The sequence below is a fragment of the Dermacentor variabilis genome, chromosome 7 (assembly GCF_050947875.1).
Source record: "Dermacentor variabilis isolate Ectoservices chromosome 7, ASM5094787v1, whole genome shotgun sequence".
Taxonomy (NCBI): domain Eukaryota; kingdom Metazoa; phylum Arthropoda; class Arachnida; order Ixodida; family Ixodidae; genus Dermacentor; species Dermacentor variabilis.
Genome location: NC_134574.1, coordinates 155,541,199 through 155,554,107, shown reverse-complemented (window position 1 = coordinate 155,554,107; position 12,909 = coordinate 155,541,199). Strand labels below are relative to the sequence as shown.

Here is a 12,909-nt window from a genome sequence, read left to right as displayed (position 1 = left end):
TTGCGATTCTGCACTTGTCCTGTGACCTTTCTTTTTTTTTTCGTTGTACCTTTTCTTTTGCACGGTTGCGGAAGAAACACACTTTTAGCAACTCGCCCTACTTTCCAACCTTATTATGACAGTAACTTGTATGCTGGTGAAAGCAGCACATGTACGGAGAATGTGCAGACATGCAAAGGCCACCTTCTGAAAGAACTGCACAATGCAGGAGGCGGGTGGAGAGGTAATATACCCCTTTCAATTCTGCCATATAGCCTACTTTTTGGATTATTGTCTGCATGGACCAGTAGCTACACCCTGTTGAAAACCCATGTAAAAGTATGACAGCACTGTGACAGCACTATACACAATGGCATAAAGCATTGCACCTCAGAACTTATACATCACCAACAGGAGCCAAATTAATTGACTGCCACCACATTTTGCCCACTGCATGTTGCTCCGTGAGTAGCAAGAAAAATGATGTGACATCGAGATCGCTACTGAAGCCTTTAATAATTGAAGTGACAGCTAACACTATCAATTGAACAGGTGCGACCATGGCTCAAGCTTACTCAGACTCAATACATTCGGCCCTGCACGTTTAAATTGGCGACAACTTTTCGTCGATTCCACTGTGAGAAAAGGACCCACATGAGAGGCGTCATCAACATCTGGCTTTATTGATTAACTTATTGCCTGACTAAATCACGGTGGCTTGTGCACAGTCTTCAATGAAGCTAAGATTATAAAATAAAAAAAAATTAAATGTGAAATTTTGTTAGACCAAAGTTGAACACTATGGGCCATGCCCGTGTGAGGTACAAGCAGGGTCAAGAGTGTACCTGTGGTTGAACAGGGTCCCCAGGTAGACGGCTATGAGTGAGGGAAACGAGCTGGCCACAGAGAAGGCGCCAAATATGTGCGCTTGCAGTTCCGTCTTGTTTGTGAACGTGTAGTCATACGGGATGGACACATTCCTAAACTTGTACATCCAGAACTGCAGAAAATGAAAAGATTTTTAAAAAAAGACATAGCGGGTGGTCAGTGGACAACAGCAAAAATGTGATGCTACATCAGACCAGAATAAAAGGAGAAGAAGAAATACTGCTGCCCAGCAAACAATAAATATATCTTTCTCAGATGTCAATTAGTATTTCTCTTTGTTGGAAACAAGTTTTAACATACTTGCTGCATCTACAGCGTCATAAAAGCATACAGAGGCACAATACGCTTAATTATGAATTTTTTTTTTCCTGAGCTTATTTGAGATCACAAATGTGGTCTCCATGCATGAACTAGGTAAGAGAAGAAAATCAGCCTTCTCCTGCGCAGTGAAATCGGGGAACGTCCAGCCGATTCTGATAGTGTTCTGATGTAAATCATTACTGTAAGAAACGAGGGAAACGAAACCTCTACAGAAGTACATAGAACGACAGAAAGGTGAACTGAGGACTCGCAGCACTTGTGTTATAGTTTTTGTTCCACCAGAAATGAAAACGACATGCTTGGGATGTGTTCTTCTTAAAGCCATAACATTTCTAACCTTAAGTACACACTGGCTCTAACAGCAAATAGTTAGACATTTTTCTTTTGCCTCTTTCTTTTCTCTGACACCCTTATGAGTACAGTTACCCCTTTTGCAGCACAATAAGAAATGTTTCAAGATGTACAAGAACATCTTTCAAAAACGTCATCTTTATCAGTGCCTCTGATGTGTTATCCTGTTACAGTAGTGGACACAGCATCTGAATGGGTTATTGGAAAACAAATGATGCTGACCAAGTTGCAAGCCTCTCAGCCCCGTTACTACATTGTGTCAGAGGTAGCTTTAGCACTGGTTGTGTCAGGTATCAGAGAACTCAAAATTTGTGTTAAACATTCACACTCACAATATATATTTGAACCTTAGTATAATGACTATGGATGTAACAAATTATTCACTATAATAAAGTAATTCCAAAACGCTTCTTGCCAATATGAGCATGTCACAAATATATGTTTATAATGAATATAGGACATAAAGAACCTAATATTTGTGTCAGATGCTACATTGCTAAAAAAAAAAAAAAAAGGTTCTACTGTCAAGGTTAAAGCCGCAGGTTTCTCAATAATAGCCACAATGCACAAACAATAGGCCCAATGCTACTTTTGTAGAGACATCAGCAATGCATGGCTACATGACATGCAACATAGTTGTGACAGCTACCCAATTCTCTTTCTATCCTTGTCCTCCTCTCAAGTTTGATAAAGTCAACTGTCTTCACTGCCAAGTATGCACAGTGCTTGAAAAGTTCTACTCAAAGAGCATGACTGCCGGTGCTTTTTGTGTCACCAGTGGGCACTAGGGACACCGAGATGATGCAGTGTGGTATACGGTGAAAGTGAGAGCCTTTATGATGCTTTATAACTGCATTAGGTTCCCCAGCACTCTCCAGTGACACAAAAAGTGCTGCCTGCCTTGTGGTCCAACTATCGCATTTCAATCAGTGAGCGCTCTATACCCATGACGATGCTTTCACATGCACAGCAGACTTGGACTCTCGCTTTTATTACGAAACAAGTTTGTAGTTCTTCTAAATACTAATTAAGTATTGAGTGCCTTTCCTGTTCACGCTCTCTGCTACTTTCGTAGCACTTTAGTACTCCTCTTCAAACAAAATGTTTGTAGTTGTTTGTACAGGTACCCTCTCTGCCTGCAAAACAAGAATGAAGAGTGTGTGAATAAAACACTTACATCACTGGCATTTGTTGTGAAGTTCCAAGGAAGCATAAGAACCACTCCCAACAAAAGAAAGACATTTTTTACAAAGTAATATCTGCAAAAAAAGAAAAAAAAGACACATATTTGTATGCCATGCATTTGAATGCTACAACTTCACAGGATGTTAGTACATCCTGTTATGATGTCATAAAGTTACAGTCACCAAAGTGTTCACTGTGCAAAGCTTTCCCATGTGTACGACACACTCTGGGAGCGATGGTATAAAAAAAAGGAGCAACACCATTTTGTGCTAGTGAAAGCAACTGGACAACATTTACAGCACTGAAACCAAAACCAATGACAGGTCATTGACGTAATTGTTCTGCGGAAACCCACAAGGTGGAGAGAAATAATTAATGAAGGGAATATGAGACATTCACCCAAACCTATCTAAGTGCTACAAAGGGAAACCATACTGCTTCAGAAGGGCGGTGGTGCCAGGTTCGAGCCCTAGACCAGGACAAATTTTTCATCAACTGTGAGGCTTTTCTTTCAAGGAACCCATATGGCTTTTCTTCGTAGCACTTAGCTACGTTTGGGTGGATGCCTCATTTTCCCTTTATTAATTACTTCTCTCCACTTGCAGGTTTCCGCAGAACTATAATGTCTAACTCTTGCCTTTGCTTTGAGTTGTTGATAAACTTGACTTCGCCCTGCCATCTGCTAGCTGCCTGGTTAGCTCAGATGGTAGAGCGGCTGCCCCGGAAAGGCGGTGGTCCCAGGTTCGAGTCCCGGACCAGGACGAATTTTTTCTTCAACTGTAAGGTTTTTCTTTCGAGGAACTCGTATGGGTTTCCTTTGTAACACTTAGCTACATTTGGCTGGATGCACAATTTTCCCTTTACCAATGACAGGTCGCTTGAAATACCACAGAAGTGTCCCATTATTGCGAAAGACTGCAATAACACATATATTTGCGTGTGTGTTGTGTGTATGTGCACACATTGCGGAGACAGACAGATAGGATTAGCTATAGGGGATTAGGTGGAGCGGTTGGATGCACGTGCTTACTGCTAAGCCATTTCACTTCTACCAGATGTTTTATGTGACGTGACCTGAACAAGCTTTAACAATATAATTGTACACTTTAGACAAAAGAGACCATTCAAATATCCTTCGCAGTTGTCTTCAGTTACTCGAACTTCTTTAGTTAGCTACTTAGCTATATGGAAAATCTTAAATATTCCTTTTTGGGGCACAGATCATACTTTAAATGTTGTAAAGTGTGCTCAGAAATTCCCAATGAAGTTCTTTCCATGGCACTATCTTTAACGTGTTTCTTTTTTTTTTTTCAGGGCTATGAAGAAAGCTCGTGAAGTATGAAAAAACAGCATAACTGCACTATTGTGCATCTGGATAGCACTGCTTTAAATCGCTTAGAAAGAAGGAAGTCCATGTGCATATCGTAAAAGAATAAAGTGATCGGCCATGATATCCAGGGGATGCAGTCTTGGATGATCACTTTCGGTGATACTGTCATTTTTGCGTGATGTGAGTACATGACATGTTGTGATTTGAGGGTTTCTGCTCAGCCAGCCAATCAGGTCATCCTGTTTTGCTCAACCAGTCAATCAATGCATTCTGAAAGTGATATCTTCGAAAGTGACCATCCAAGAATACATTCCCAGCATACATCGACACCTTTGTTGTGAAGACCAAAATCTGCCATAGTTTTAAATTATAAGAGATAGGTAAGTACTGAATGTGGATGCAAACACACTCGTTGGCTTTTTATTTTTTGCAATGGGCATGTGGGCTTCATTCTTTAAGAGCACTATTGAGACCACCACCATCTAGATGCACAAGAGTGTGGTTTGCACCTCTGAAAAGGCAAATTTGCCTTTGTCTGTGCCCCTCATGATGACTACATCACTGCCCCCAATGAATAGTGGTAACGAATCTCAGAGTCTAATAAGTAACAATCTCAAAGGCCACGCTGTGGTGCACGGTGAACAATGAGAGTGACCAGGTGACATCATAGTCACCATGTTTTGGACACCACTTATAGCGAGAAGCCTAGACAAAGGCAACGGCTTTTTCTTTTTTACCTGGAAAACCAGGCAAGTAACCATAACAAGTGTTATATTGAACATTCCAGATCATAAAACTTGATCTTACTGAGATATTTGAGCGAGAACAGAGCAGTGTTATGCGCAAAATAGTATTTTCAAGGTTGAGCGGGGAAAGACGACTGTCTCTATATTGAGTTGCGGTGAAAAAATAAAAAAAAAGAGAGAAAAAATAAAGGAAAGACAAAGGAATATCATCCCATAAATTCAACTGCAAAGCACAAGCATGAGCACAACCTTAAATCATGCAGCTGCATTTAGTTGACACTTCATGACCCTTCTTTCAGGCACGAACCTCTATCATGTGTTTTGGGCTTTAAAAAAAGAAACAGCAATATGCCCTCCAGTCAGAACAGTGGAGTGCACATCCTAACAACTACTTAGCAACAGGCATATTTTTTTTATTGAGGGCTGGCCTTGAAACAGAAGTTCAATGGCTGAAACAAGCACCGCTTTTCAGTTAACTGAAACACATACTGCCATAACCAAACAGGCACACAATGCAGCCGAACACTGGGCTTGCCAGCGTGCAGAGGTACTTAGCAGACATGAGAGTTTTGGAGCATGTAAATTCAAACACCAAACAAACAACATTTAAAGAAAAAATATATCAAACACAAGACAATTATGAGGCAGAGAGAGCACGTCACCATTTCTAATAAATGCAAGGAACACAATGCCTTTTTATCTGGCATTTGAGGAACACAGCAAGCAACCACTAACACAAACAATCTAGTATTGGCATGATAACCACAGAAAAAAAGAAGTTGTAAGCTATAAACACCGCGACACAGCAAGACACACCTGGTGCTTCGTGCCACAATAACTCTGGTCAAATTCTGACTTGCTCAAAGCAGATGTCAACCATAGTGAGCTCAAAGCAGAAAGAGCAAGCCAGGGTTGGATACTTCATTAGGTTATGGTCACCATATTCTCTTTCAGCAACTTTAACAAACAAATAAACACAGACGGATGGATGGACAGACAGACAGATAATCATACACTGTGGGAATCAATGTTATGCAGAGCATTCTGCAGGTCATTGAGCATAATTCAAAGTTTTGCAAGGCATTACCAGATGGACTAACATGTTTTGAAGGGTGAGCAATTGTGTGCCCCAAAGTGAACCTGGGCGTGATGACAGCGGCAAGGCAAATAAAGGTTATGACCTGTTCCATTACGACTTGGCTTATCTAGAAGGCAGTACAATATGGGAGGAAGTGGCATGCCCTCGCTTTTATGAGCATCTTGTTGCTGTGCGACGTGACACACGCAAAGGACGAGGGTAAGGTTGACAATCAACCACACGCTCCATTTCTGCATCTGTGGCCCCACGGAAACTGGGGCGTGTGCAAAAGCTCTCGCATTTTAAAGCAAGTTGCTGCTATGCAACACGACGTGTGCGCCAAGAGTCTCGAAGAGCTACTTGACACTAGCACGAGAGAAGTATGCATGCATCTGTGGTTTAACTACTTTCTTGAAGGCCAGGTTCAGGCTGGAATACATTCTCACTTCGAGCCGCAATGAAACTTCTGCAGCAATAGTGGACCCATTTGTTCCAGATCGATTTTATCATGAACCTTACTGAGGTTGGCCATATGAGGATATACTTAGATGTGTCTGTAGAATGTGTCTACATCCTGGAGTTAAAACCTTTTTCGGTAAATTGCACTCGGAAACACTTGCTGTTAAAACCGGGTCAAACTTAAGGGGCTGCTTTGTGCCGTGGTCCACGTGCTGAGACCACAGATCACTGGTTTGTAGACTGTAGAGATGCTATATATTCTGGGGGGACATTCTGCGACGGACACTTAGAAATGATATAGATATCACACCATATTAAATTATGTTTTTACTGTTTAGGAATACTGGCAGTAGTCCCTATGACATGTTCATACTACTGGGTATATATAGCCTCAGGATATCTAGACAATGTGGTCACCATGCTGAAAGTCCACTACCTACCAGATCCTTTTATTGTGAAAGTGCCGCTTATGTAATAAGTGTGCCCACTTCGCAGGAACTTCCGCCGGACTGGATGCATTTATCGGATGCATGTGTGTCTTTACCCGAGTTCTGAGCACGTAGCAATGTTCTCTGTAATACATTTTCATTCCAGTTTTGCATTCCATGTGTAGTGGAGAATATGCATGCAGCACTATAGGCACTGCCATCACTTCGATGCGATACTCGAGTTCTCGTGTTGCTAAATAAAGCACAAGAAAGTGCTACACTGTCACCAGTGCTATGGCATGCAGGCTACAATTACTGTGGAACCACCTCTATTGCAGGAGACAGACACATGAGTAAAAGAAAATAAGGGACAAAGCATCATCACTGTCAGCTAAACAGACGCAGTGAAATCCTTAGTGAAAAGGGTGCCACTTGATAAACTCATAAGCCAAGAGTTTCTCTTGCAGCAAATGCCTTGTCTTCTCCATTCCCTGGAATTTCGTTCTACACCAACACCAGAGCTTGTTTGCCTCTAAGTGTTCCGAATTCTGGTGAAAAGTATCACTCCTTTTAATTGACAGGAGCGTTGTGATCAGATGAACAAACACGTTTCCTCCCCCCTCCCCCCCCCCCATGTTGCATCAACGCTTGCCAGATATATAACATTTTCCACGTCCCGCGAAAACCAGCGAAGCCACCGGATGATCACGCACGTGTCGGGCATCACTTCTGTGGCATCACATTTTCACAATTCTGTAGCTGGCCAAACGTTGCTCGCAGCTGCTGTACATTGCGTTTACTATTTTGGTCCGTGTGCTCTGACCGCCACACGACTACGTTTTCGCCGTGTCATCAATTCGCAGCATGAAGGAACTGATTCACGCACTAGCGGCGCTCACCTGTCAACGGGAACCTCACAAGGAGGCGGTGACGCTGGAAGCAGAGGATCATCTGCGCTGCTGTCAAAATCATCGGCCGCTCGCAATGTCGCATTTCGAGACAGCGCTCGAATGGCTTCTGGAACAACACCTTCGCGCACCACAGGCATCCTGTCTCCATCATCTGCTGAAGTTGCAGCGCGGAAACTGCGTCCGTATGCCGGCACATCCATGACCGCGATTCGTCAGCTCCCGAAAACAGCTGTAGCTGCGTCCATCACCCGCTTCTCGCAGATTCTCAGCCGTGGACTTGCATTTCGCGACGTCCGAGAGACCCGCTGCGTCGCCAGAACGTCCAAGGACGCCTAACCTCCCGTGCTAGGCAATTCTTTCAGACGGCAGTGCCCGCTTCCTAGAACTGAACTCGCGATGCTGCGACCGCTGCAACTGCCAAGCGTGGAGAAAAGAAACAGCTTTTCAGGAGGGCTAGCGTGACGTCATACATTCAGCCTTCGCAAGGCAACCACCTCTGGCATGCCTGTGACCATTGCTCTGACGCTGTTCTCTCTCCACTTTCACTCGCCTATAGGAAATAGTGCGTAGGAGAGCACAGGCGACGAGTCGAATGTGATGACTCAAATCGTGTGACCGATCGTGACGAGAGCATTACTAAAAGCTACCACGAACCAAACAACGCCTTCAAAATGCTTGAGAGACACCGCCGTGGGTTTGGCCTTTCGGCAACTGTGAGGAAAAGAGGGGCGGCGTCAGGGGAGGCTGGTTTGCCCTAGTGCATTCACAACTTCTTGATTCACGGCCCGCACGTCGTCTGCTACACCGCGAGCGTGGAGAAGGGGCCGGCGCGCATATCTGCGCGTATGCTCTGCGCGCTCTGCCTTCGCTCCTCACGCGCGATAAAAGCATTTGTAAGCCATATATCATTGGTGCCGTTCAAAGATACGGCTCCGGCCACGACGTACGTCGACCACTCGTGTAACGTTCAACTAATCGCGCCAACATGCAAGCATAAAAGAGGGTTGTCATAGTGTCCCTGTACATGCTCCCCGCAGAGGAGCACAGTTGCGTGTGGGTCCACCAATCTCGCGCGCCGAAGATTCAAGGCTTGCAGCAAAGATGAATCGTAACCCAACGACAATACACTCACGTAATTCATTCCACGTCGTCCGCAGCTATACCACATGCTTTTCACAGATAAAACTAAAGAGAAAAAAAGAAAAGCTCGAGCAAACAATGATTTCCGATAAAAAATTGCTAATATATATATATATATATATATATATATATATATATATATATATATCGTCAGCCAATTTCATGCCCACTGGAGGACGAAGGCCTCTCCCTACGATCTCCAATTATCCCTGTCCTGCACCAACCGATTCCAGCTAGCACCCGCGAATTTCCTGATTTCACTGCCCCATCTAGTCTTCCGCCGTCAATGATTGCACTTCCCTTCTCTTGGTACCCATTCTGCAACCCTAATGGTCCAGCGGTTATCTAACCTGCGCATTACATGACCTGCCCAGCTCCATTTCTTTCTCTTAATGTCAATTAGAATATCGGCTATGCCCGTTTGCTCTCTGATCCAAACCGCTGTCTTTCTGTCTATTAACGTTATGCCTAGCATTCTTCGTTCCATTGCTCTTCGTGCGGTCCTTAACTTGTTCTCAAGCTTCTTTGTCAGTCTCCAAATCTCTGCCCCATATGTCAGCACCGGTAAAATGCACTGATTGTATACCTTCCTTTTCAATGATAATGGTAAGCTTCCAGTGAGGGGCTGACAATGTCTGCCATAAGCGATCCAACCTACTTTCATTATTCTGTAAATTTCCTTCTCTTGATCAGAGTCTCCTGTGAATAATTGACCTAGATAAACATACTCCTTCAACGACTCTAGAGGCTGACTGACGATCCTGAACCCTTGTTCCCTTGCCAGGCTATTGATCATTATCTTTGTCTTCTGCATATTAATCTTCAACCCCACTCTTACACTTTCTCCCTTAAAGTCCTCAATCATTTGTTGCAATTCGTCCCGTGTTGCTGAACAAGACAATGTCATCTGCAAACCGGAGGTTGCCGAGATATTCGCCATTGATCCTCTCTCCTAAGCCTTCCCAGTCATTTTTTTTTTTTCATGAAGCTTGCTCTGCAGCAGAGACGCTTAAGTAAAAGCATGAAGGCCTTCCCTCACACAGAAATTGCAGCAGTGGCTTAGCAAAATTACTGACGTTTAGGCAATGCCTATATCTGTCTTTCATCTTCATAGCATGGCAGCTTTCGTTATGCTTTCTCGATTATCTCTCCATCCTGGCCAGCCACCAGGTGGTGAATGACCATTGTAGAAGGAAGCACTATGCTTTGGACAGTACTCCTGGCTGTCAGCAGGAAGGGAGCAGACCAATAACCAATTAAAGGCATCCAACTAGAATTTTGCATGGACGGAAGTAGATTGCATCCAATAGCAACTAGAGATGTCGAGTGAGGCTAGATTAGCGCGACTCTCTGAGGAACTACCAGACATTGTCATTTCTTTCTTCGAAAAAATGGGCTACTTCCCCTGAACTTTTTGTAAGAAAGGGATCATTTATTACGAGACTATTCAAACTTCTCTGAAGGAACTTACTCGCACTATGCTGCCAGGTACCAGCTTCACTCACAACGGTACGGAATGGAGCTTCGGGTTTATGCGTTTTAATGGGAAAGAAAACATTTAATGCCCCCCTCTCGCTCTTAGTTATATTTTAGCTAGTGCTTGCAGATCTAGGTGCTTACAAAGTTCAATCGCTTTGCTCTTAATTCTCGTTTGACTTTTTTTCACAGCCAGGAAGTTTTTGTTCACCGCCTGTGCTGCCTCTGTACATGGTTCTAGGCAATACTACGAAGCTGCCTATCTTATCTGCCTGCAGAAGGCTGAGTTCATTATCCTTGAAGAATTTCACTAGAGAATGCAAAGGGTCTTTAGAGCAGTTCTGTTCAGTCCAGGTGACTCTCTTGGCAAGGCAGTTCACTCCGTCTAGAAGGTAGTGCTCCCAATCTTCTTGTGGGGCCTTTTTCGCCATAGCCCTGTTTAGGGACATCAGTTGGTGGGGTGGGACCAATGGCTCAAGTCCAAACTTAGGGCCTTTCTGAAGAACATTTGAAATGTTGGAGGGAATGAAGGCACTTCCCATAACTGTACGATTTCCAGTTACACGGTCTGGCGCTTTTGGCTTTCCCGTGGCTCTAAGGATAAATTTCAAATTCCAATTCCACCGTATCTCGGTTATACGGGCAGCTTCGCTTCTAAGGTAATAGAAACACCTTAGAGCAATCCATTCCGGCTACTGGGCACAGCAGACAACGTGTAGCCGATCTGCGTATAAACGAAATTGCCGCCACAGTTCAGATCGCCAGATCTTGCAGACACGTTTCACATGGCCCCTAGACAGTTCCACAGGGCCAAACAGTGCACTCACTTCTACCGGTGCAACAGAATTCCTGATGCACAATCCAAGGTACCTTGCACGGCATGTCGCAAACACGATGTTTGTCAGGAGCTGCTTGGCGTCCTGAAGGTCAACAGAAGGAAGATAGAAAGATGAGCCCGATATAGAAGAAATACGCTTTAGAAGAGTTAACTGCTGGGCTAGTTGGTGATGTTGCATACTAAAAAAATGTTGCGCCAAAAACAACACACACGAGAAAGACAACGACACCACAGGCGCTACTCCAGCTGTTTAATGAGGGTGAAAGCACTCGACATATATAGCCCTCCAAAACACCGCGCACGCGCACGTGTACAAGGCAACATGGATTAAAAAGTCTTATCAGAGTAGGTGCAATAGAAACTTCAGCTCAGCCTTGTAAAGGAAAACCGATGTGCCACTAACACAGTTTGGACCCGCTTTCTTGATGTAGAAGGCTACCAATGTTTCACACGACGCCTGATGCCTGCCTCTACCCAGAATCCTCGCATGCTCCCTGCGTGCAAAAGCATGCAGGGAGCAAAAGGTATAAAAAATGCAAAAGCATGCAAAAGGTATAAAAAATAATGAATGTGAGCGACTTGTGGATCACTGCAGGGCTTGCCCGGATTGTTGTCCACGGTTCCGCAATGCGAGGATTCTGGGTAGAGGCAGGCATCAGACGTCGTGTGAAACATTGGAAGCCTTCTGCATCAAGAAAGCGGGTCCAAACTGTGTTAGTGACACATCGGGTTTCCTTTACAAGGCTGAGCTGAAGTTTCTATCGCGCCTACGCTGATAAGACTTTTTAATGCATGCTGCTTTGTACGCGTGCGCGGTGTTTTGGAGGGCTATATATGTTGAGTGCTTTCACCCTCATTAAACAGTTGAAGTAGCGCCCATGGTGTCGTCGTCTTTCTTGTGTGTGTTGTTTTTGGTGCAATATCTCTTTAGTATGCAAGATCACCAACTAGCCCATCAGTTAACTCTTCTGTAGTACAAGCCTACGCTCCAACATTCAGTTACAGTGATGATGAAGTGGATAAGTTTTATGAAGATACGGAATTAGCGACAAGGAAAGTGCAAACTCAGTATACTGTAGTAATGGGCGACTTCAATGCAAAAGTGGGGAAAAAGCACACTGGTGAACGAGCAAATGGCAACCACGGCGTCGATTCTAGGAACGCTTGAGGAAAGATGCTGGTAGAATTCGCAGAAAGGAATAAGCTGTGAATAGTGAACACCTTTTTCAGGAAGCGTAGCAACAGAAAGTGGACCTGGAAACATTCTAGTGGTGAAACAAGAAATGAAATTGATTTCATACTTTCTGCCGACGCCAGTATAGTGCAGGATGTAAAAGTTTTAGGTAGGGTAAAATGCAGTGATCATAGGTTAGTGAGGGCTAGGATTCACCTGAATTTGAGGAGAGAAAGAGTAAAATTGGTCAAGAAGAAACAGGCCAACCTAGAGGCAGTAAGGGTCATCATCATCATCAGCCTGGTTATGCCCACTGCAGGGCAAAGGCCTCTCCCATACTTCTCCAACTACCCCGGCCATGTACTAATTGTGGCTATGTTGTCCCTGCAAACTTCTTAATTTCATCCGCCCACCTAACTTTCTGCAGCCCCCTGCTATGCTTCCCTTCCCTTGGAATCCAGTCCGTAACCCTTAATAACCATCGGTTATCTTTCCTCCTCATTACATGTCCTGCCCATGCCCATTTCTTTTTCTTGATTTCAACTAAGATGTCGTAACTCTGAGGCAGTAAGGGTAAAAGCAAACAAATTCAGGCTGGTACTTGC

General features: G+C 44.1%; 1 protein-coding gene across 2 annotated transcripts in view; it reads right to left on the bottom strand.

Moving 5' to 3' along the window:
- The window catches only part of LOC142588234 (equilibrative nucleoside transporter 3-like), a 34,046-nt gene extending 25,227 nt beyond the window's left edge, over positions 1–8,819 (bottom strand). Inside the window, exons 1-3 of one of the 2 annotated variants that reach the window (XM_075699797.1) lie at positions 7,665–8,819; positions 2,717–2,798; positions 825–979 (exon numbers count right to left, since the gene is read on the bottom strand). In XM_075699797.1, the coding sequence (XP_075555912.1) occupies positions 825–979; positions 2,717–2,798; positions 7,665–7,876 (449 nt within the window). In that variant the 5' untranslated portion in view covers positions 7,877–8,819. The remainder of the gene's footprint in view (positions 1–824; positions 980–2,716; positions 2,799–7,664) is intronic. The other variant, XM_075699796.1, reaches the window with a different exon arrangement.
- Between the last annotated feature and the right edge of the window lie 4,090 nt (positions 8,820–12,909).